We start from the raw sequence: 26318 nt of genomic DNA, 5'->3' as shown, positions 1-26318 counted from the left end.
AGTTCTCCTGAGCGTACTTGGTTGACACAGCTTTCTGTTAATTTCAATCTCAAGAAGTAATTTAGCTAAGATAAAAATGAAAAATTAGAAAAATAAATTTGTTACTAAGTTCTTAAAGAAAAAAGTTTCATATGCAATGAGAAAGGAGGGAGGATGAGAGGGTAGAAAGTACTCAGCTCACATGTACCTAGTTCTATGAAAGGTTTCCTGGGCACTAACCTCTGTGCTTCCCTGCGTGTATTTGTTTTATAATATGTGTCATGTTATAGTGCAGTTATATGCTTGTCTTTTATTTACCAGTGAATGAATGTTCCTTGAGTGTAAGGTTGATCATTTTAGTTTTTGTATTTAAGAATCACAAACCATGCTTAAAAAATAGGTCATTAAGATTATGGACTGTGTGTTAAGATCGGTCAGCATTTAAAAAAAAAAAAATACCAGCACCAAAAATAAACCCATTAACATTTAGCTTGGTAATAAGAGGATTTGTTTCTATAGCCCTAAGATGGTGCTCTTTGCATATATTTTCCTAACTAAACTACTCATAAATATTTTCTCCTTTCAGTTACTAAAAGCATTTATTAAAACTATTAAGTCTATTTCAAACAATCTATAGTTTGCTACTGTTAAGAAATTAGTGTTATTACCTGTGGCTGTTTCATGAATTTCCGGGTAAATCACAACTTTGGTGATTTCCCTTAGAAAACCCATTTGTAAAAAAAAAAAAAGAAAGAAAAAAAGAAAACCCATTTGTCTTATAATAGGTCAAACAAAACCTTTCTTAATTTTACCACAATAGAGTGATAAACTAAGCTGTCTGTAATATCTCCGTTCAAAAACAATCCCACATTAGGTTCTTAGTTTAAGAAAGCATTTTTAGGGATCCCTGGGTGGTGCAGCGGTTTAGCGCTTGCCTTTGGCCCAGGGCGTGATCCTGGAGACCCAGGATCGAATCCCACATCGGGCTCCTGGTGCATGGAGCCTGCTTCTCTCTCTGCCTATGTCTCTGCCCCCCTCTCTCTCTCTCTCTGTGACTATCATAAATAAATAAAAATTTGAAAAAAAAAAAAAAAAAGAAAGCATTTTTAGATGTCAAACACCTCTTCAAAGCATTTATTTTTTTTTATTTTTTAAAGATTTTATTTATTCATGAGAGACACACACAGAGAGAGAGAGAGAGAGGCAGAGACGCAGGCAGAGGGAGAAGCAGGCTCCATGCAGGGAGCCCGACGTGGGACTCCATCCTGGGTATCCAGGGTCAGGCGCTGGACCAAAGGTGGCGCTAAACCGCTGAGCCACCCGGGGCCGCTCCTCTTCAAAGCGTTTAACACATCTTAGTGACTCATCCACTAAAGGTGGTACAAGATGAGCCCAAGTGACACTGTTTTATCTATACTTCTGTCAGGTGTCGTTTATTCCAGTTCCTTTTTTTTTCTTTTTCCTTTTTAATCAGTGTTTCTGGTTGAGGCTTCTTAGCTCTATCCAGGGAATAAGAGTTCACATTCTCTCATCTTACCTGCACCTTGTGAGTTAAGTGCCATCTCTGAGTGTACTCTTTCTCATACTAAGTCATAAAAGGATCCAGAATTCGAGGCTACATTATCCCACTACCTTTCCACTCCTATGTTCTTATTGACAAAAGTTATTCAAACAGGAAGACCTGATGGTGTTCAGGTATCTTCAGGTCCTGCTTTGAATGGAGTTCTGTTGTCTTACCTTCATGTTGATTGTTATTTTGGAAGTTGCTTGAGCTGTTATTTTGTAGTAGAGAAGAGAACAGCTGGCACAAAGCCCAGCTTCTCCGTGGCAGCCGCTATTATGCACATTATCCTGGATCTTCACATTTCAATAAAGCCTTCCTTTTACATACACAAACAACTAAGGGGGCAGCTATGATCTGTCTTAAGCCTTGGAGACAAAACAAGATGCCACTCTTTTCCCAAAATACTGTCTATTATGGAAGCAGCTGCTCCTGTAAATGGAGGGGAAAGCAGATTCCATCTATTGCAATGTGCAGCAGACTCTGCTATAAATGTGCCAGGAAAATTCAAACTATCATAGTCAGTTTCATCAGGCTCATCCTCAGTTCTTTTCATTTTGTGGTAGAAACTTCTCCAATCAGTGCTGCATATGGCTGATTGAGCAGTTCACGTTCTCTTAAAGTGCTGGATTTAAGGATATCTGCTTGACTCTGTATTGTGGTTTGTTTGGTATACAAAATGAGGTATGGTGAATGTGAATATCTCTCATTTCATTGTTGATCTTGCTAATGGCAAAAGTCATTATTGAACTACATTAAAAGAAGGCATAGGTCTCCTTAAGTCCCAGGGAATTAAGCCTAAATATTATCATGCTGACTTGCTAATTCACATGCTGCTTTTTATGGTTGCCTGTTCATATCTTTTATTTCATTTTAATGACTGTAAATCACTCCAGGGATGCTCACATACAGACTGCTCCATAAGTGCCCGTTGCTAATTAATTTCGAGATATAGCTGCATAGAAACAAATGAAGACTTTGGGGGAGACATCAGAATTAAAGGCCTTACATGATGAGATAACAAAACCTAGGGGGGGAAAGCAAAAACAAAAACAAAAACAAACAAAAAAACCCTAGGGATTTTATGAAATTGAGCCAGTCAGACGTCTCTATATTTCTAATTCCTTTTTTTTTTAAAGATTTTTTTATTTATGAATTTATGAGAGATATATAGAGAGAGGCAGAGACATAGGCAGAGGGAGAGGCAGACTCCATCCCAGGACCCGGGGATCACAACCTGAGCCGAAGGCAGATGCTCAACCACCCAGCCACCCAGGTGTCCCTATATTTCTAATTTCAAATGTAGTTTTACAAGTAACTTAACATTTCTTACTATCGTTGGGGAAAAATTTGTCCATAAACCTCTTTCCTTACATTTTTTAGTGGCTATCCTAGCATTTCCCCAACACAGTTATAATAATTAAACTAAGTCCATTTTCAGATAACACTGGCACTTCATGGGTACGTTATAATAACAAAATAATCCAAATCCATTCTTCCCCCTCCCCTTTATGTCATAATCATGGTTCATTTCACTTCTATATAAGGATATATATAATTATATATATATAATTGTACTTTGTCAAATACATTGTTGCTATTATTTTAAACAAACTTACCTATTAGGTCAATTAAGAATAAAAAAAATGAAAGTTTATATGTCATCTTCACTTTTTCCTTCCTCAGTGGTCTTCCTTTCTTAGTTTATCTATCTTTATCTAGTTTCTGAAATATTTTTGTTCTCTCTGAAGAACTTTTAACATCTTGCAAGACAGGTCTGCTGGATACATATTCCCTCACTTTTTGTCAGTGAAAATATTTCTTCTTCACTTTTTTTTTTTTTTTAAGATTTTATTTATTTGACAGAGAAAGTGAAAGAGCAAGGGGAGTGGCAGAGGGTTAGTGTTAGAAGACTACCCCCTGAGCTCTACACCCTCTGATAAGGAGTTCATGACCTGAGCCAAAGGCAGACACTTAACCAGCTGAGCCACTCAGGAGCCCCTCTTCTTCACTTTCATTTTTATTTTTTTATTTTTTACTTTTTAAAAGATTTTATTTGTTCATGTGAGAGAGAGAGAGAGAGGCAGAGACATAGGCAGAGGGAGAAGCAGGCTCCATGCAGGGAGCCTGATGTGGGACTCGATCCCTAGGACTCCAGGATCACTACCTGAGCTGAAGGCAGACGGCTTAACCGCTGAGCCACCCAGGTGTACCACCTCTTCTTCACTTTTAAAGGATAATTTCACAGGGTATTGAATTCTAGATTGGTGATTTTTTTTTCTTCTAGCACTTTAAATCAATTTCAGTCCACAGTTCTTCCTTGCGCATTCCAAGAAGTTGGATATAATTCTTAGGTTTGCTCTTTTGTATGAAGGTATATTTACCCTTTGGCTTCATTTAGGATTTTTTCCTTTATCTTTGATTTTCTGTAGTTTGAAAACAGTGAGTCTTGGTATAGGTTATTTTGGTTTTGTTTTGTTTGCATTTATCTTATTATTCTGTGAGTTTTTGTACTTGGTTTGTAGTGGCTGGTATTAAATTGGGAATATTGTCAATCATTATTTCAAATATTTTTCCTGTTCCTTTCTCTCTCCTTCTTTTATTCCCCTTATGCAAATGTTACAGTTTCCCACACTTTCTATATCTATTGTCCTGTTTTTTTCAGTCATTTTCCTCTTTGCTTTTTTAGTTTTAGAGGTTCCTATTAAGATATCCTCAAGCTGGGAGATTCTTTCCTCAGTTGTATTTCATCTGCTAATGAGCTCATCAAAGCCATTCTTCATTTTTAGTGTTTTTGTTCTCTAGAACTTTTTTTGTTTCCTTCTTAGAATTTCCACCTCTCTGCATGCTTCACTTACCTGTTTTCACATGAGGTCTACCTCATCTATTAGCATATTCATCATAGTTGTTTTAAATTTCCAGTCGAATACTTTGACACCCTGTAGTATTTAAGGAGGATTTTTTTAATTAACTTTTTATTAAAAATTTTTTAAATGGGGCAGCCCTGGTGGCCCAGCGGTTTAGCGCCGCCTTCAGCCCAGGGTGTGATCCTGGAAACTCCGGATCGAGTCCCGCATCGGGCTCCCTACATGGAGCCTGCATCTCCCTCTGCCGTGTCTCTGCCTCTCTGTGTGTGTGTGTGTGCCTTTCATGAACAAATAAATAAAATCTTTTAAAAAATTTTTTTAATGTATTAGAAAAAATAATATGAGCTGACTTGAGGGACAGAGGGGGAAAGACCCTACTGAGCCAAGATTCAGGGCTCAATCCCAGGACCCTGGGATCATGATTTGAGCCAAAGGCAGACATTAAGCCTGATTTTCTTTTTTTTTTTTTTTTTTAAGATTTTAATTATTTATTCATTAGAGACACAGAGAGAGGCAGAGACACAGGCAAAGGGAGAAGCAGGCTCCATGCAGGGAGCCTGATGTGGGACCTGATCCCTGGACTCCAGGATCATACCCTGGGCCAAAGGGAGGTGCCCAACCACTGAGCCACTCTGGTATCCTTATTTGTTTATTTTAATTTTTTTTGTTTTTTTTTTTTTATTTGTTTATTTTAGAGAGAGAGAAAATATGTGAGTTTGTGGTGGGGAGAGGCAGAGGGGGAGAGAGAGTAAGAGTCTTAAGCAAACTCTGCACTGAGCCCAGAGCCTGAAGAGGGGCTTAGGGACTTGGTCTCGCACTGCTGAGGTCACCAGCTGGGCTGAAGGCAAGAGTCTGGCTGACCTTTAACCAACTGAGCCACCCAGATGCCCCTGAGTCTGATTTTAATGCTTTCAATGTCTTCAAACTGTGTTTTTTGTCTTTTAGTATATCTTGTAATTTTTTCTTGATGAGTAGGCATAATGTACTGGGTAAAAGGAATTGCTATAAATAGACTTTTAATGATATAGTGGTAAGGTGAGGGGAGGGGAGATAGTCTTTCGTCTCATTACTAGGCCTCACTCTTTTAGGAAGCCTGCATTTCTAGACTGTGAACTTCACAAATGCTTCTCAGTTTCCCCCTCTCCTCTTGAGGTAGGACAGGATGGCTAGAGTAGGCTAGAGTTGGATGTTTCCCTTCCCCCAGAGCAGTTAGGTTTTGTTAAATTCCAATAGGTTTATATACTCTACTTAGTAGTGTCTCCTGAGGGCAGACCTTATTAATATAATACTCTGACATATTTCAAAATAGTTCTCTTTCTCCCTCCTCCTCTGGGAAGTGGGATAGGGGGTTCTCATTGTGAGAACCTGGTTATAGATACAGGAGCCTAAAACTCAGAGAAGTGTGGAGGATGGCAGTGGCTGATTCCCCCAGGAGTTTTCAGCTCCCAGATGGTTATGCACTAAGCCTCTCACAGTTTGGAAGTTACAGTTCAGGGCTCTCTACCAATATTTCAGCTCATTTTTTTCTGCTCTGGTAATTTAGGACTCTCTTTAGGTCACTTCAGTTTGGGGAACAGTAGTAGTTTGCCCTGTGACCTACTTCCAGTATGGATGTAAGAACACTTGTTGAGGGGATCCCTGGGTGGCTCAGCGGTTTAGCACCTGCCTTTGGCCCAGGGCGTGATCTTGGAGTTGCGGGATCGAGTCCCACTCAGGCTCCTTGCATAGAGCCTCCTTCTCCCTCTGCTTGTGTCTCTGCCTCTCTCTCCATGTGTGTGTCTCTCATGAATAAAATAAATGAAATCTTAAACAAAAAAAACTTGTTGATTTTTCAATTTGCTTAGCTTTTTACTTTTTGTTAGGATGGAGTGGTAACATTCCAAATTCTTCATAAACCTTGTATCTATAGACAGTGCAATGTTGGTGTGTGTAATTGCTTTACAAGATAATAGAGTTGTCTAAATTTCCATCTGCATCTCAGCTTTCATTGCATGAACACTAGTTTCAATATATGCCATGTAATAGAACAATAGGTTGAGGACTTCCCACCGCACTCACACACTCCTAAGGCACAACATTGTTTCAGTGGGTTCCAGTAAACAAACTACTTTGAATAAGTTTTCCTATGTTGATGTTGTTATTTGTAAAGTAACATTAGAGCTTTCCATATTTAAGTCACTTTTTTTTTTCTAACCATGTAATAAGGCTAGTTCTTCTTGTTTCGTTAAGTACATGGCAAATTAATCTTAAAATCTCTGGTGTAACAAGAATGATGAAGGGCAGCCTGTTTGGTTCAGCGGTTTGGCGCCACCTTCGGCCCGGGGCGTGATCCTGGGTCCCATGTCCGGTTCCCGGCATGGGGCCTGCTTCTCTCTCTGCCTGTGTCTCTCCCTCTCTCTCTCTCTGTCTCTCATGAATAAAAAAATAAAATCTTAAAAAAAAAAAAGAATGATGAAAATAGCCTACTACTGTATTTATGTTTACTGACAACAAGTCTGTGCTCTAATTCTCTAAACATACAACTTGAGGATGTGAACAAAGCTTTTTTTTTTTTTTTTTAAAGATTATATTTATCAGAGTACGAGCGGGGAGTGGGAGGGGGAGAGAGAGAGAAGCAGTGCAGTGGAACCTGAGGCAGGGCTTGGCTGGATCCCATGACCCTGGGATTATAACCTGAGCTGATCATATATTTAACCAACTGCATCACCCAAGCATCCCTGAACAGAATATTCTAGTCTGATGATTCCCAAGTCATTCATAGCCTTCACTATATTTGTTCTTTTGTCAGTATTAATTAGATGATAATTTTGCATATTTTTCCTTTTTTTTTTTTTTTTTAGATTCTATTTATTTATTTGAGAGAGAGAGACAGGGGGAGAGGGAGAAACCGACTGCCCACTGAGCAGGGAGCCCGACGCAGAGCTCGATCATGGGATCCTGGGATCATGACCTAAGCCCAAGGCAGATGCATAGCTGACTGAGCCACTCAGACACCTATATTTTTCCTTTATTGATTTTTCCTTTCTATAACAGTTTATTTTAGTCAGATTCATTCGTTTAAGCAGTGTGACATGCAAGTATCTTTCAGCGAAAACCAAAGCAGAAGTTTATCATCTCATGCTGTCAAGCATGCATGTTTTTATGTATATGAATGTTTGATGTGCAAGAAACGGATGCAGCATATTTAATCATATTCACATTTTGTTTACAGTAGAATGAGATTTAGGAACAAGTTTTTTTTAATAGGATGTTTTCTCAAAGGAACTTAGTGGGCAGATATCAAAAAAATATTTTTCTACTACTGAAAATGATTGTCAGTCTATAGCAGTGCTTCAAAAAGCATTATTCAAATTTTAGGCCCTCGGCTGCCTGGGTGGCTCAGCGGTTTAGCGCCCCCCTGCAGCCCAGGGCATGATCCTGGAGACCCGGGATTGAGTCCCACATCGGGCTCCCTGCATGGAGCCTGCTTCTCCCTCTGCCTGTGTCTCTGCCTCTCTCTCTCTCTCTCTCTCTCTCTGTCTATCATAAATAAAAATAAATCTTTAATAAATAAATAAATTAAAAATAAAAATAAAAATAAAAACAAATTTATTGGGCAGTTTGGGTGGGTCAGTAGTTTAGCACCGCCTTCAGCGCAGGGTCTGATCCTGGAGACCTTGGATCGAGTCCCACTTCAGGGGCCTGCATGGAGCCTCCTTCTCCCTCTGCCTGTGTCTCTGCCTCTCTCTCTCTGTGTCTCTCATGAATAAATAAATAAAATCTTTAAAAATGGAAAAAAAATTTATTTCATCACAGTTCTCGAGTTTACAAGTCTGAGATCATTTTGCTGTCAAGGTTGATTTCTGGTGAGGACTCTCTTCCTGGCTTAGATATAGTCACTTTATTGATGTTTCCCCACATGACCTTTTCTATGTCAATGCAGAGCAAAGAGATCTATGAGTACTCTTCTTACAGGGACCCCATTTTTATTAGATTTGGGCCTCACCTTTCTAATTTCATATATGCTGAAATAAAGGTCTCTGGACCTTGTAAGAATTCGATGAAGTGACTGACAGTAATAAATGAGAAATCAATAACCTTCATATGTATACAAAGAATCAGAAGATAAAATGGAAGAATAGATTTCCACATAAAAGAAGTGAAATATATAGAAACAAAAACTATCAGGGCTTAAGATCTATATGAAGAATGCTTCAAAATACTATTGAGTTTTGAGCAAATGGAAATGGTTTTGAAAAAGATCATCATGAAGTTCTCCCAAAGTTTATCTGTGAATTTTTTATTGTGGTAAAATATATATAATGCCACGTTTACCTTTTAAACCGTCCCACATTTACAATTGTGTGGGCATTAAGTACATTCACATTGTTGTGAATCACTTACCTGTAGAACATTTTTGATCTTCCCCCAACTGAAATTCTGTACTCCACTTAACATTGACGGAACAGAGCTTCCCAGCTCTGCAGCCCCTTGGCAGCTGCTACTGTACAATCTGTCTATAAATTTGACTACTCCAGGTACCATATAAATTGAATCATATAATATTTGTCTTTTTGTGATGGGGTTATGTCCTTTAGCTTAATGTTCTCAAGGTTCATCCATGTTGTATAGTATATGTCAAAATTTCCTTCCATTTTAAGGCAGAATAATAAACAATTGTGTATATATGCCACATTTTCTTTATCATTCACCTGTCAGTGGACATCAATGGAATTACTTCCTCCTGGCTGTTGGTGAATAATGCTGCTGTGAACATCAGTGCAGAAATATCTACACAAGTCCCTTCCTTCACTTGTATTTGTAAATTTAACAATGGCAATTTAACAATGGCAGTTAAAATGATACTTTTTTTTGGCACTAGATAAATTGCTTGTACCATTTATATGGAAAAATAAGAGTAGCAGTGACATTTCTGAACCAAGCAGTTACAGGTAGGAATCAGTCTTACGAGAATATAAAGTTAAAATGATGGAACATTGTGGTAGTAGTGAATGTATATAGAGAAAATCAGTGACACAGAATGGAAATCTAGCAGTAGACCCAAGAACTTAATGTATGAAAAGTGTATTTCATGTCATAGGATGAATGACAAAATGATTTGGTAAATTCCGTTGGAACTGAGTAGTTGTCTAGGGATTTTACACATATATGGATATATAAAACTTCAGGAGAATATGATTTTTTTTCATCATTTTCTCACAGCTATATATCCCTTTTAAACTTTTTGGATTCATTTTTTTAATTTTATAAATTTAATTTTTTTAAGGATTTATTTATTTTTATTTTTTAGAGAGTGGGGAAGGGCAGAGGGAAAGAGAAGGAAGAGAATCCCAAGTGGACTCCTCAGTGAATGGGGAGCCCAATTTGGGGCTTGATATCATGATCATGACCTGAGGAGAAAACCAGGAGGTGGATGCTTAACCACTGAGCCACCCAGGCACCCCAGATATATTTATTTTTAAAGAGAGAGAATGGGGTGGGGGTTGTCAGAGGGAGTGAGAGAATCCCAGACTCCCCACTGAGCATGGAGGTAGATAGGGGGCTCAGTTTCACAACCCTGAGATCATGACTTGAGCTGAAATCAAGCCTCAGATGTTTAACCAAGTGAGCCACCAAGGCGACCCTCACTGCTGTATTTTCTTTGAGAATCAAAATATGCCATTGTTTTTCACATTTGAAAAGCATCTCTGATTCCACTTTATCTTCTAGCTTTTCTGATTCCCTGTTATTCATTACTCGGTTTTACATTTTTCTCTCCCCATTCTCTTTTAAACTCATTCCAATCAGGGTTTTGCTCTTGGACTTAACTGTGCAACAGCACTTTCTGTAACCCACAACCCCACAGTGCCACCTCCAGCAAACAGATCCATGCTGTCGTTTCTGTTTGATCCATCAGTGGCAGTTGGCAGTCAGCAGTCAGCCCTTGTGGAGATGGGTTCCTCGCCTCAGCTCTGGGGTACCACATGTTCACTTGTGCTTCTGCTTTTCCCGCCTTCTGCTCTTACCTGTGGCTCCTTAGTCTTTGCTGGCTCTTTTTCATCTCATGATGTGGCTGTGTCCCAGCATTTTGCCATTAGTCCTCTTTTCCATTCACATTCACCTTTACCTGGCTGCATTAGCCAGCCTCAAGGCTTTAAATGTCTGTGTGCTGTTGTCTTGCAGATTTGAAACTTCCTGGTCACACTTCTGTGTTTGGTGGTAGAGGCCATTTTAGTCATACCACAACCAAAACTGATCTCCTGATAGTTATGTTCCATCCCCCACCATAAGTGTATGTGGCCTTCTCATCACTTAAACTGGTTTACCCTAGTCCAGGGTCTCTATTCTCTCTTGTCCAGATAACACTATGGCTTACTAACAAGACTCCATGGAGCTACACCCTCGAGTCCCTGTCATTTATCAAAGCTTTATGAAGAAAGCAGCTGGAGGGAGGAGTTGTTTGAAGATTTAAGTGACATCACATCACTCTTCTGCTGAAAACCTTCTTGGGACTCCCTATTTCCTTCAGAGAAAAAGCTCAAGCCTTTGTAAGAGCCTAAAGGCCCTCATTGGTGTGCTCCCCATCACGTATTGTATTGCTGTCCACATTCAGTTGCTCAAATCATGCTACACCAGCATTGTTGATGTTTCCTTTCATAACTTCCTCACTTCTAGTCTTTGCCCATGTGTCATCTGGCCAGTGAGGTATCACTCAGTCACACAGCTCAGTTTCGCAGCCTCTCCTAACTCTCTCACTGGCCTTCAGTTTTTCCCATAATAGTCACCATCTTGTAACATGATACTTTTATAATACTTGGTTTTCTTTATTATCTTTTTTTTCTATTAAAACATAATCTATGCAAGAACAGGAATTTTTTCTTTATTATTTGATATATCTCCAACGCTGAGTAGGCATCCAATATACATTTGTTGAATGAAGAATTAGGTCACATACCTTTTCTGTGTAAAACCTTCCAATGGCTTCCCCTCTCTTGGACTAACAAAAGTTTGTCAAGTCTGCCCCTCTACTTCCTGCCACACTTAATTACAAACTTAACTACAAACACTTACTTCCATGCTGAGCAACTGTGCATGACCCGCAAAATCATGTGACAGGACATTCAAAATAACAGGTAATAAATGTAAATAGAAATACAAAAAAGCCCACATTATAGGTTGTGAAATCTTAAACACTGACAATGGGAGTACACACTCCTCTTCACATTTAGAATGTTCACATCCCACCAAAAAACTCATGTAGCATGTTGTAAACACTAAACAGAAAACTACAGATAGCTCTTGAGCACAAACCCATTAATTACAAACCTGGCTATCATTACTCAATTGCACCAGAGAAGCTCCTACTACAGGGCCTTTCCTCTCAATGTTTTATCTTTGAGATATTCTCTTCTCAGGTAATTTACCTTTGGCTTTCTGTGCAGATGTGGTCTTCTCAATCAAGACTTTCCGGACAGCCTGTCTTAATATTGTAAATGCTTTCCAGGCCTAGTCTTTCTTCTTCTTCCATGCTCTTATTTTCTGCATAGCACATTTCACCACCTGAAATACTGAATATTTGATTTACCTTTTTATTACTTCTACCCCGCTCATGCATTAGAATGAACTCTCCATGGTGAAAGGGATTTTTTTTCGCTGCTTTTATTCTTGGCACTTAAATAGTAGGTATTTAGTATTTTCTGAAAAAAAAAAATGAGTTCTTGATTAAGCAAGAATTCAAGATAATAAAATAGTGTTCTCAAATATCATTAATTTAGAATTTAAAAAATCTTTTTTTTTTTTTTTAAGATTTTATTTATTCATGAGAGAGACAGAGACACAGGCAGAGGGAGAAGCAGGCTCCATGCAGGGAACCCGACATGGGACTCCATCCCAGGTCTCCAGGATCACACCCTGGGCTGAAGGTGGCACTAAACCGCTGAGCTGCCCAGTCTGTTCCCGAATTAGAGAAATCTAACAAAAAATTTATTCATGAAAGTAATGTTATTTATGAAATATTTAGAAGTAAACTTGACAGCAAGTGTTTAGGATCTATTTTAAATAAGATATTATAAATATCCAGTAACACCAAAAAATTTAAATAAATTTGCTCTGTTATTGTGGTGCTGATGTTAGTGTTGAGATATCTTTTTTCCTATCTTAATATACAAAGTTAAAGCCATTTGGATTTTTTGAAATTTCAAATGGATTTCAGAGCCACCTGGAAGTATACATATGCAAAAATAATAAGGAAACCTTATGAAAATGTTCTAAAATTAGTGGTTTGGGATATGCAAGTCTGTGAATATACTAAAAAAACATTGAATTTGTGCTCTAAAAGGGAGAATTTTATGGTATATAAATTATATCTAAATAATGTTATAAATAAAATAGCCAAGAAATTTCTACAGAAATATAACAAAGAAAAATTAGTCCTTTCAAGTATTAAAACTTTTTATAACGTTATAGTATCAATATATTATATTAGGGGCTCAGGATCCTACAAAGGTAAATGTGAGTGAAGCAAAATGGCTTAAAGAAAGACCCAAATATAAATAGATGATGAATGTATTTCAAGTCAAAGAACATGAAGTGAGTAGTGGAAAACTTCCTTTTGAGGTAAAAGATGTGTACCTACTCACAGATTATTTTAAAATTCAAAGGAAAAAGAACAAAAACCATTCACTGAAAAGGTGGTCAAGATTGTCGTCTTCAGGAGGGCATGACCTTTTCAAGTTCACTGTGATAACAGCTGTGAAGCTAGAGACCCTTGCATTGACTCTAATGGTTAAGGTTTGTGAAAGGAGACTAAGTGTAAATCTTACTGCACTTACCTGGTTAGGTGACCTTGGGCAGGTAGTATCTCATCTCTTCTCGTGTGTTCTTACTGATCTTAATTGCAGTCCCTGTGTCATGCAGCCTTGGGGCTTCACTGACAACCTGTGCGAGGTGCTCAGAGTTTTTCGTGTATATTTGAACGCATAAAAGATTGTAACTTGTTTAAGAAATCTAACGGGAAGTGGAAAGATGACTGACAAATTGAGGGAAATGGGTATAATGTGAGAGAAAAAAAAAGAACTATTCTCTCCAACATACTGAGGGCTCTTCTAAATCAGTAATGATCAACTCCAAAATATAGAAAGAGAATTGGGAACAAGGCCTTAAACAGTTACTTTCATGCTGAGGAACTATGCATGGCCTGCAGAATCATGTGACGGGACATTCAGAATAACAATAAATGTAAAAAGAAATACAAAAAAAGCCCACATTATAGGTTGTGAAATCTTAAACACTGACAATGGGAATACACAGTCTTCTCTTCACATTTAGAACGTTCACATCCCACCAAAAAACTCATGTAAGCATGTTGTAAACACTAAACAGAAAACTACAGATAGTTCTCGATCACAAACCCACAGTAGGGCAAGTTAGTTCATGCACATGTAGCCTTTACAAAGAGCTGTAGATGTGGGAACCACCTGAAAGATTTTATGTGCTTAAATGAGCAAAAAGCCTTTGATTAAAAACAGGACAATAACAAGTAGATTTGAAAATGAACTTAAAAAGTAATTAATCCGGGATCCCTGGGTGGCGCAGTGGTTTGGCGCCTGCCTTTGACCCAGGGCACGATCCTGGAGACACCGGATCGAATCCCACGTCGGGCTCCCGGTGCATGGAGCCTGCTTCTCCCTCTGCCTGTGTCTCTGCCTCTCTCTATCTCTGTGACTATAACAAATAAATAAATATTAAAAAAAAAAAAAAGTAATTAATCCTAGAATTAATGGCATTTGAAATGAAAATGTAATAATGAACTTCTTAGAATGGTAAATGGGAGGCAGTAAAATTTCTGAACCTGGCTAAAACCAAACCACCCAAATTGACAGTGTTGAATTTCAGAATTATCAAGACCAGGTTGTCAGATCGTATTGTTACTGCTTTAAGAAGCATTGCCTAACAGTGTAGGAAATCACACATCCTAAATTGTTATCTTGAGTTGCAGAAGAGTATTGTTTGTACAGTCTGGATTTTTATAATGAACTCTTTTTTGCTTTAAAAAAAACTTTTTCTCCCTTTGGTACATAGCTGGTCCACATGTGTAACTATTTATTGTATATCCCTTTAGACCTAGCAGTCGTCCTCTAAAGGAAGTAATTGAACAAGTAGGTAAAGATTTATGTTGGGACGCCTGGGTGGCTCAGTGGTTGAGCATCTGCCTTCGGTTCCACTCAGGGCGTGATCCCGGGGTCCCGGGATTGAGTCCACATCAGGCTCCCCACAAGGAACCTGCTTCTCCCTCTACCTATGTATCTGCCTCTCTCTGTGGGTCTCTCATGAATAAATAAAATATTTTTTTAAAAAGATGTAACTGGATATTTATCATATATTCATAATAAATAACTGGAAATTATTTTAAACTCACCAAGTAGGCAGTTGGTTTTATGAATTACGGACTATTTTGAAACCATTGAATCAGTAGTCTAACATCTCATTTATTTGCACAGAATGGTATCTTGTATTATTTAACCGAGCTACAAACAAAAAGCATTTTGGGCCCATTTTTATAAAAGAATGTACATGTGTATGTTGTGTGTGTGATGGAAATACCTGAAATATAAAAGTATTTATCCATGGATGATAGCATTTTTGCCTCTTTTTAAATAAGCATATTTGGAATAAAGCTCTTTTCATGTTGAAACACATTATATGCCTAATAGGATGTTTTGATACAATAACCTTTTCATTGGCTGGTATATAATATACCTTCTTAAGTATGGTACTTATCATTTGCTAGTTGTCATTTTAAAGGGTTCTTAGAAAAATATAAGATGATACTATCACCAGTACCAAATGTAGTTTTCAACACCTTATTAATATTATGTCATCCACTCAGTTTATCTAATATCAGGATTTGAAAGAAAAGATTTTTGAAGCCAAAACAAAACTGTGTATATCTTTGTTGTTGTTTTGTTCTGTTTTTTTTTTTTTTTATTATTATCTGTTTAATCATTGACCATTTACTGTGGCAAACTATCTTAGGCTGATTTCTGATAGAGATGAAAACCCAGATTCGACTTTAGTCCTTTAGCAAATTATGGGAGCTCTTTATATCTCTACTTTCGGGGAGAATTTTAAAAATAACTTTTTTATTGAAATATAAATACATTTAATTCTTAAGTATGACAGCTCAATGAATTTTCACAATCTCAAACACCCCATTTAGCCAGCATTCAGGTTAAGAGAATACTGCCAGCAACCCGTTAAACTCTCCTCATGCTCCTTTCCTTTTACTCCTACCCCATACCATACCATTTTCCTGACTTAATATTATAACTAGTAATGCCTGTTTGTGAACTTAATATAAATGAAATTATATAGTATACAGTGGCTCCTTCCACTTACTACTGTTAGTAAGCTTTATCCATGCTATTGCACATTGTTATAGTTTATATAAGACAGATTTAGGTCAGTTTTAAAATTGGAAATGTTGTAGTTTTCAGATACAAATATATTTAAAAATACTTAAAATAATAAATCCTCTTAATTTTTAAATTTTGAAAAGTAATTGTGAAAGTACAGAATGAGAATATCGTGTTAATAGAATGGGAAGAAAATTTAAGAGGTTTCTTTAATTACAAGCTTCACATTTGTAAGTTGTATAGGGAGACTGCCAAAAAAGTCTGTTTCCTCTTGAACAAAATTGGAGGAGTTGAGTACAAAAGAGAGAATTAAGTTCCCTTAACTCTGATTTGATTGACTTTTGGTGGTGGTATGTTCTACTTAGTTGCCATAATGTGAAGAGGAATATTGAGAAACTGAAATGCATCTATCAGAAAATGACCAGAAAGTGGTTGCTTAGGGAGAGAAGGTTGAATATGTTGGTTGAGTTCAAATGGGTGAAAAGCTATTGGAAAGCAGAGCATTAGACTTATTTTATGTGGTTTAGCAAGGTAAGACTCAGATCAATAAATGCAAATTACAGAAAGCCATTTTATTCTTAGGAAGAACTTTTTTTTAATAAAAGCATTTCACTGTGGTAAATTTCAAACAGTAGAGTGACTAGTACAAATGAAGAGCTACAGACCCATCATTAAGATCATCTTGTACATTTCCTATCCAATACTTAGATACAGTCTGTTCTACGAGGAATTCTGGTTCATTTTAATGGGAAGTAGTAGGTAGAGACCGCAGTCTTGAGCGTAGAGTTGTTGGAAGTTTGCTAGAGATAGAGGAATAAGCATGTGTGTGTGTGCACATGTATGTTAAAGACTTTGAAGATTTCTAATTCCAGCTTAAAATTATAGTTTTTGATTAACTTTTTTTCTTTTTTAAGATATTTATTTATTCATGAGAGACAGAGAGAGAGAGGCAGAGACATAGGCAGAGGGAGGAGCAGGCTCCATGCAGGGAGCTTGACGTGGGACTCGATCCCAGCACTCCAGGATCACCGCTGGGCTGAAGGCAGATGCTCAACTGCTGAGCCACCCAGGCATCCCAACCTCTTTGATTATATATTATATCTCCCTTTTCTTACAAAATTTTGGTTCATATTGACATTCATATACTAATTTATTTGATCTATTTTTCCATCAATTATCTATCTAGGTTCAAAATAATTATACCAGGGCAGCCCCGGTGGCCCAGTGGTTTAGTGCCGCCTTGGGCCCAGAGCGTGATCCTGGAGACTCGGGATCAAGTCCCACATCAGGCTCCCTGCATGGAGCCTGCTTCTCCCTCTGCCTGTGTCTCTGCCCCTCTCCCTCTCTCTCTCTAATAAATAAATAAAATCTTTAAAAAAATAATGATGCCAATATTACCACTAATATTCTCACTGGATGCAATTTAAGACTTCTTTATGGACAGCTTTTTGTCTTTAAAACATGTAGACTAGGCAGCCCGGGTGGCTCAGCTCTTTAGCTCCGCCTTCGGCCCAGGACCTGATCCTGGAAACCCAGGATGGAGTCCCATGTCGGGCTCCCTGCATGGGGCCTGCTTCTCCCTCTGCCTGTGTCTCTGCCTCTCTCTCTCTATGTCTCTCATGAATAAATAAATAAAATCTTAAAAAAAAATAAAACATGTAGACTAAATCTTGGGTTTTAAAGTAATTCAAAATAGGGGTCCTGTGTAGCTCAATCAGTTAAGCATCTGACTCTTGATTTCGGCTCAGGTCATGATCTTAGAGTTGTGAGAATCAAACCCCATGTGGGGCTCTGTACGCTCAGGAGTCTACTTTCTCTCTTCTCTCTGCCTCTCACCCGACTCTCATGCTTTCTCTCTCCAAAATAAACACATAAATCTTTAAAAAATTCAAAATAGTTGTTTTCCATGTAGCTATGTAGTTAATTTGATAGATGTATTTGTTTCCATTGTTTTCAATATTTAAAGATTTGGAGTGTTTTTCTACATGGTGTAATTCTATATGGTGTAATTCTGTTTCTTAAATATTTAAAATACTAATTGCAAAGTTAGAACCATAAGCAGATGCAGAGAGATCTAACTTGTAGGTCTCTTTCCTCCCTCAAAAGTCACCATTTTCATTCATTTTTGTTTTTTTCTTCCATGTTTATTCGGGTATATATTCATATTCCTTAATCCTGCTTTTTTCATTTAATAGTATATTCTTTTTTTTAAGACAATCTTATTTCTTTTTTTTTTTTAAAGATTTATTTATTTATGATAGACATAGAGAGAAAGAGAGGCAGAGACACAGGAGGAGGGAGAAGCAGGCCCATGCCGGGAGCGTGACGTGGGACTCGATCCCGGGACTCCAGGATCGCGCCCTGGACCAAAGGCAGATGCTAAACTTCTGAGCCACCCAGGGATCCCCTTAATAGTATATTCTTGAAGAGCATCACATAGCAGTATGTTGGTATTTCCATTTTTTTTTTTCAGTTTCATAGTACTCTGTTGTACACATATACTTAGGTTTACACAGCCACTGTCTTTTAGATAATCATTTTAGGGATTTGTCATTAAAATAATGGTAGGGGTGCCTGGCTGTCTCAGTGGAGGAGAGTGTGTGACTCTTGGTTCAGGGTTATGAGTTTGAGCCCTACATTGGGTGTAGAAATTACTTAAAATCTTCAAACAGTGGTACGTTTTATAGCTTTCTGTAGCCATTCTGTTTCTGCCAGTGTGTCTTGGAATAGACCTCTCACAATGGGATTCCTTGGTCAAAGGTGTAGTTGATGCAGCTGATAGTTTCCTAGTTCTCAACAGTCATCCTGCTATAGGACTCACACCATGTTATGTGTTATTTGATTATGTGTTTTGGATATTTGATTATGTGTTTTGTTGCTCTGCCTTATTTCATTGGTTTTTGTCTTTTCATATGTTGGTTCCATACTGTTTTCATGATTGAAGGTTTAAAAAAATATTTTAACATTTGATACAGTTATCCCCTTGTTTTTCTTTATTGTGTGTGTTTGGGAAGGTGGGGAAAGGAAAAGGGAGAACGAATCTTAGGTAGGCTTTGCAGCTAGTATGAAGCCTAGTATGGTGCTCGATCTCACAACTCTTTTAAGATCATGACCTGAGCTGAAATCAAGAGTTGGACACTTAGCCAAGTGAGCCACCCAGGCACCCCAGCTTTCTTCTTTTAGATTTTACTAGCTATTCTTGCTTGTCTATTTTTTCCAGTGAATGTGATAGTTTTTCTTATTCCTGACAGAAATTTTTGTGGTATTTTTATTGGTATAGCATTAAATTTATTAATTTGTTTAGGGAAAAATTGTCATCTTTATGTCTTCCTAATACAGAAACATAGTAAGTCTTTCTATTTGTTCAAGTCTATTTCATGATTAAAAGGAACTCTTTCTGTTAATTATACTTCAATTGTTTAAAAAAAAAATAAACACCTATGCTGAAATATGGGAAAAAAGAGAACTCTTTGTTATCCAAAAGTAAAACAGATTATTGTGTGAAGTAATGAATTCACTTGTAAAATATATGGTGAGGATTCATGAACTGGATAACAATTTATGTCAGTGACTTAAAAGTTACTTCCAGTCCTAGAATGTTATATAAAAATACAATCTAAAGAAAATGTGAATGTATTTCATTGTCTTTCTTATTCCTGTCACTTACGAGGGAAGTGGAGTGACTGATCATTCACGACCATAAGCGAGGGGATCCCTGGGTGTCTCAGCGGTTTGGCACCTGCCTTGGGCCCAGGGCGCGATCCTGGAGTCCCGAGATTGAGTCCCGCATCGGACTCCCGGCATGGAGCGTGCTTCTCCCTCTGCCTGTGTCTCTGCCTCTTTCTTTCTCTCTATATATCTATCATGAATAAGTAAATGAATCTTTAAAAAAAAAAAAAAAAAGACCATGAGAGAGAGAGAGCGCGCGCTCAAGGAGTGGAAATGGGTGGGGTCGTATCGCGCTGGTTGGAAATCTTTGAAATCAATGAAGGAGGTAGGCAGTGATTGATCGATTGTTTTAAAAGAGGACCATGGGGTATTATTGTAACTAATAATATTTCTCTTTTCAAAAACAGTATATTTCTATGCCAATGTATATTTATTCAATTTAAAGTAAAGTGAGAGTAGACTGTTAATTTGCCTTTTTAAAAAATGTCAAAAATAATGGGGATATTTCTAAATACCAAGTAACATATAGGTTTATATGGTTGGTTGAAAGTCAACAAAGGTAACATTTTGCTAGCCTCTGATAGCAGTAGAGAAACCCAAATCTTATGTCACTATAACGTTCATTAGGTTTTTTCAGAAAACACTATTGCCTTTTATCTGATAGTGATCAGTTGATTTGTTCAGTTGTAAGCTAAACTGAAATGACTGAAATGATAGGTTTATTCTCTCTCTGAAACCTTTTTCTTGTTCAAATTTTAGGACCCTTCAAAGTTGTACAAGAAAACAGGTGATGTTGCAGCCGTTGAATGCCAATCTGAAGAGAGCATCCATCTTCATTCACAGGGAGAAAACAGTCCTTTGTCTAAGAAGCTTTCTCCAGGACACTCAGAGATGACAGATTACATGAATGCAGCATCATCTACTCTTGTTGGTAGCCGGGATCCTGATTTAAAGGATAGAGCATTACTTAATGGAGGAACAAGTGTAACAGAAAAGTTGGCACAGCTTATTGCAACCTGTCCTCCCTCTAAGTCTTCCAAGACTAAACCGAAGAAGTTAGGAAGTGGCACCAGTGCAGGATTGGTTAGTAAGGATTTGATCAGGAAAGCAGGCGTTGGCTCTGTAGCTGGAATAATACATAAAGATTTAATTAAAAAACCAGCTATCAGCACAGCAGTTGGATTGGTAACTAAAGATCCTGGGAAAAAGCCGGTGTTTAATGCAACAGTAGGATTGGTTAATAAGGACTCTGTGAAAAAACTAGGAGCTGGCACTACAGCGGTATTCATTAATAAAGACTTAGGCAGAAAGCCAGGGACTGTCACTACAGTAGGACTGCTGAGCAAGGATTCAGGAAAGAAGCTAGGGATTGGTATTGTTCCAGGTTTAGTGAATAAGGAATCTGGAAAGAAGTTAGGACTCGGCACTGTGGTCGGACTGGTTAATAAAGACTTGGGCAAGAAGTTGAGTTCTACTGTCGGTCTAGTGGCCAAGGACTGTGCAAAGAAGATTGTAGCCAATTCAGCAATGGGATTAGTTACTAAAGACATGGGAAAGAAACTAGTGAGTTGTTCTATGGCAGGATTGGTCAATAAAGATGCCATAAACCTTAAAGCCGAAGCACTGCTCCCCACTCAGGAACCACTTAAGGCTTCTTGTAGTACAAACATCAGTAGTCATGAAAATCAGGAACTTTCTGAATCCCTGAAAGATAGTACCACCAGCAAAACTTTTGAGAAGAATGTTATACGGCAGAGTAAAGAAAGCATATTGGAAAAGTTCTCAGTTCGAAAAGAAATCATTAATTTGGAGAAAGAAATGTTTAACGAGGGAACATGCATTCAGCAAGACAGTTTCTCATCCAATGACAGGGGGCCTTATGAAACCTCAAAGCATGAAAAGCAACCTCCCGTGTATTGCACTTCTCCGGACTTTCAAATGGGAGCTGCTTCTGATGCATCTATGGCAAAATCCCCGTTTAGTGCAGTAGGAGAAAGCAATCTCCCTTCCCCATCACCTACTGTATCTGTTAATCCTTTAACCAGAAGTCCCCCTGAAGCTTCTTCACAGTTGGCTCCTAATCCGTTACTTTTAAGTCCTACCACAGAATTAATGGAAGACATTTCTGAATCCGTTGGGAAGAACCAGTTTACTTCTGAAAGTACCCACTTGAACATTGGTCATAGGTCTGTGGGTCACAGCATGAATATTGAATGTAAAGGGATTGATAAAGAGCTAACTGATTCAAAAACTGCACATATAGATATTCCAAGAATAAGCTCTTCCCTGGGAAAAAAGCCAAGTTTGACTTCTGAATCCAGTATTCACACAATTACCCCTTCAGTTGTTAACTTCACTAGTTTATTTAGTAACAAGCCGTTTCTAAAACTTGGTGCAGTATCTGCTTCTGACAAACACTGCCAGGTTGCTGAAAGCCTAAGCTCTAGTTTGCAGTCCAAACCATTAAAAAAAAGGAAAGGAAGAAAAGCTCGGTGGACTAAAGTGGTGGCAAGAAGCACATGCCGGTCTCCAAAAGGGCTAGATTTAGAAAGATCAGAGCTTTTTAAAAGTGTTTCATGTAGCTCACTATCAAATAGTAATTCTGAGCCAGCCAAGTTTATGAAAAACATTGGACCATCTTCATTTGTAGATCATGACTTCCTTAAACGCCGATTGCCAAAGTTGAGCAAGTCCACAACTCCATCTCTTGCTCTCTTAACTGATAGTGAAAAACCATCTCACAAGGCTTTTGCTACTCACAAATTACCCTCCAGTATGTGTGTCTCTAGTGACCTTTTGTCTGATATTTATAAGCCCAAAAGAGGAAGACCTAAAGCTAAAGAGATGCCTCAACTGGAAGGTCCACCTAAAAGGACTTTAAAAATCCCTGCCTCTAAAGTTTTTTCTTTGCAGTCTAAGGAAGAACAAGAACCCCCAATTTTACAGCCAGAAATTGAAATTCCTTCCTTCAAACAAAGTCTTTCTGTATCTCCTTTTCCAAAAAAGCGAGGCAGACCTAAGAGGCAGTTGAGGTCACCGGTCAAGATGAAGCCACCTGTACTATCAGTGGCTCCATTTGTTGCCACGGAGAGTCCAAGCAAGCTGGAGTCTGAAAGTGACAACCATCGAAGCAGCAGTGATTTCTTTGAGAGTGAGGATCAGCTTCAGGACCCAGATGATCTGGACGACAGTCATAGGCCAGCTGTCTGCAGCATGAGTGACCTTGAGATGGAACCAGATAAAAAAATTACAAAGAGAAACAATGGACAATTAATGAAAACAATTATCCGCAAAATAAATAAAATGAAGACTTTAAAAAGGAAGAAACTGTTGAATCAGATTCTTTCAAGCTCTGTAGAATCAAGTAATAAAGGGAAAGTGCAATCCAAACTCCATAATACAGTGTCAAGTCTTGCTGCCACGTTTGGCTCTAAATTGGGCCAACAGATAAATGTCAGCAAGAAAGGAACCATTTACATAGGAAAGAGAAGGGGTCGAAAACCAAAAACTGTCTTAAATGGCATTCTTTCTGGTAGCCCTACCAGCCTTGCTGTCCTTGAGCAAACTGCTCAACAGGCTGCCGGCTCAGCATTGGGACAGATACTTCCCCCTTTACTGCCTTCATCTGCTAGTAGCTCAGAGATTCTCCCATCGCCTGTTTGCTCTCAGTCTTCTGGGACTAGTGGTGGTCAGAGCCCTGTAAGTAGTGATGCAGGCTTTGTTGAACCCAGCTCAGTGCCATATTTGCATTTACACTCCAGACAGGGCAGTATGATTCAGACTCTTGCGATGAAAAAGGCCTCAAAGGGGAGGAGGCGACTTTCTCCTCCTACTTTGTTGCCAAATTCTCCTTCACACTTGAGTGAACTCACCTCTCTGAAAGAAGCTACTCCTTCTCCCATTAGTGAGTCTCATAGTGATGAGACCATTCCCAGTGATAGTGGAATTGGAACAGATAATAACAGCACATCGGACAGAGCAGAGAAATTTTGTGGACAGAAAAAGAGGAGGCACTCTTTTGAACATGTTTCTCTGATTCCCCCTGAAACCTCTACAGTCCTGAGCAGTCTTAAAGAAAAACATAAACATAAATGTAAGCGCCGGAATCACGATTACCTCAGCTATGACAAGATGAAAAGGCAGAAACGAAAACGGAAAAAGAAATACCCCCAGCTCCGTAGCAGACAGGATCCAGACTTTATTGCAGATCTGGAGGAATTGATAAGTCGGCTGAGTGAAATTCGAATCACCCATCGAAGCCATCATTTTATCCCCCGAGACCTGCTGCCAACTATTTTTCGAATCAACTTTAATAGTTTCTATACACATCCTTCTTTCCCCTTAGACCCCTTGCACTACATTCGAAAACCTGACTTAAAAAAGAAGAGAGGGAGACCTCCTAAGATGAGGGAGGCAATGGCTGAGATGCCCTTCATGCACAGCCTTAGTTTTCCTCTTTCTAGTACTGGATTCTATCCCTCCTATGGCATGCCTTACTCTCCCTCACCCCTTACAGCCACTCCCCTAGGATTAGGTTACTATGGAAGGTACCCTCCCACTCTCTATCCTCCTCCTCCTTCACCTTCTTTCACCCCCCCACTTCCTCCTCCTTCCTATATGCATGCTGGCCATTTACTTCTCAATCCAACCAAATACCATAAGAAAAAGCATAAGCTACTTCGCCAGGAGGCCTTTCTCACAACCAGCAGGACTCCCCTCCTTTCCATGAGTACCTACCCTAGTGTTCCTCCTGAGATGGCCTATGGTTGGATGGTTGAGCACAAACATAGGCATCGACACAAGCACAGAGAACACCGTTCTTCTGAGCAACCCCAGGTTTCCATGGACGCTGGCTCTTCCAGATCTGTTTTGGAGTCTTTGAAGCGCTATCGATTTGGAAAGGAAACTGTTGGAGAGCGATATAAACATAAGGAAAAGCACCGATGTCATATGTCCTGCCCTCATCTCTCTCCTTCGAAAAGCTTAATAAATAGAGAAGAACAGTGGGTCCACCGAGAGCCTTCAGAATCTAGTCCATTGGCTTTGGGATTGCAAACACCTTTACAGATTGACTGTTCCGAAAGTTCTCCAAGTTTATCCCTTGGAGGATTCACTCCCAACTCTGATCCAGCCAGCAGTGATGAACATACAAACCTTTTCACAAGTGCAATAGTGCAAGGCAGCTGCAGAGTTTCAAACCCTAACTCCAGTGGCCGGAAGAAATTAACTGATAGCCCTGGACTATTTTCTGCACAGGACACTTCACTAATTCGGCCTCACAGAAAGGAGCCACTGCCTTCCAGCGAAAGGGCAGTACAGACCATGACAGGTAAGAGGGTTATTTTCTTGCCTTGTTATTTGTGTTGGAAAAGGAGATTATTTTACCCACAGGTTTCCTGATACGTGTATGTGGACCTTTAATAGATCTGGTTTTTGTCTTGGTTTTATAAGTAAATATGAAATGTCTTCAGAGTTCTCACTTTCAACAGATGTGAGAAGTAAGATAAGGCGTGTCTTTGCATTAATTTTGAATTTTGAGAAGAGATTGATTATAAAATTTTGGAAACCAGGGAAGATGATTCTTTCTTGTGCAAAAAGGCCATTAAATGGCTTCTTCAGTGATAAACGGCTCATAGATATATGTTAGTAGCTGTGCAGAATTTTTAATATATGCTCACCTAATAATTATAAGTGATTTTATGTTCTAGGAAGCAATGTTAACCCTGTATGTCTCATAATAAAAATCTACGCATCAGCTTCATAAAAGATAACAATATTCAGAGGGACTTCATTGTGCAGTTATCTCTGCACATATCTCCCCATAAAAGCTGCTTCAATTGCATATAAAATGACAGGAAACAAAACTAGAGAATACATTTGTAACATCTACAAGCCTCCTAAGAATTGAAACAAAGAGGGATCCCTGGGTGGCGCAGTGGTTTGGCGCCTGCCTTTGGCCCAGGGCGCGAACCTGGAGACCCGGGATTGAATCCCACGTCGGGCTCCTGGTGCATGGAGCCTGCTTCTCCCTCTGCCTGTGTCTCTGCCTCTCTCTCTCTCTCTCTCTCTCTCTCTGTGTGGCTATCATAAATAAATAAAAATTATAAATTTTTATATATAAAAAAAGAATTGAAACAAAGAGAAAATAAGGAACAGGAAGCAGTTTTAAATCATGCAAAAAGCATTTCTAATCAGAAGTTCTGTCAGAGAACTCAACCTTGGAGGTTTGTAAATTAACCTGAGGGAGTTCATACAACCTCTCTTGTTACAAGTAAAATTATGTGTATGTTTGCTTGTGTGTGTGTTTTCAGGAGAAAATGCATACGTTCCATCAGATTCTCCAAGTAAATTCTCTAAGCCACCATATCCATTTCTATAAAATGGCAATAATAGGGTAATCATGAGAAGTAATGAGATTATAGTGTTTACTGAAGGGATTTGCACATAGTAAGTACACAGATGTTAATTGGCAGTATTGTTCGCCAAAAGATTAAATACTTGTGCTTAAGAGAAAATGATAAACTCCTCAGAGATAAGAGTTTTTGCTCCTGATGTTCATTATTCATAAACATTAAAAAAATAAAAGCCATTTCGGTTGAGAAACTGAGCATTCTTTAGTTTTTAGCAATATAATAAGAGAAAAAATACTCCTAAATTTATCTTTAGGTTCATTCAACAAATATCTGCTAAATATTTCATTAACAACTGTTTCTGAATATCTGTCTGCCAGGCATTCACTTTGTGGGCCTTTGTGATATAATGTTAGGGAATAAGGCACACAGGTTCATTGTTTTCATGGAACTTAAAATGGAAGAGTGGGGTAATAAAAAAATTCATGCATTAGGGTTA

At 38.5% G+C, this 26318-nt stretch overlaps 1 protein-coding gene across 6 annotated transcripts in view; it reads left to right on the top strand.

Moving 5' to 3' along the window:
• Positions 1-26318, top strand: part of ASH1L (ASH1 like histone lysine methyltransferase) — a 171805-nt gene that overhangs the window by 34792 nt on the left and 110695 nt on the right. For all 6 annotated transcript variants that reach the window (XM_041745463.1, XM_041745445.1, XM_041745453.1 and 3 more), the window contains one exon: positions 20229-24798. In XM_041745463.1, the coding sequence (XP_041601397.1) occupies positions 20229-24798 (4570 nt within the window). The remainder of the gene's footprint in view (positions 1-20228; positions 24799-26318) is intronic.

This window comes from Vulpes lagopus, chromosome 1 (assembly GCF_018345385.1).
Source record: "Vulpes lagopus strain Blue_001 chromosome 1, ASM1834538v1, whole genome shotgun sequence".
Taxonomy (NCBI): Eukaryota; Metazoa; Chordata; class Mammalia; order Carnivora; family Canidae; genus Vulpes; species Vulpes lagopus.
This window is presented reverse-complemented; position numbering and strand designations above follow the sequence as displayed.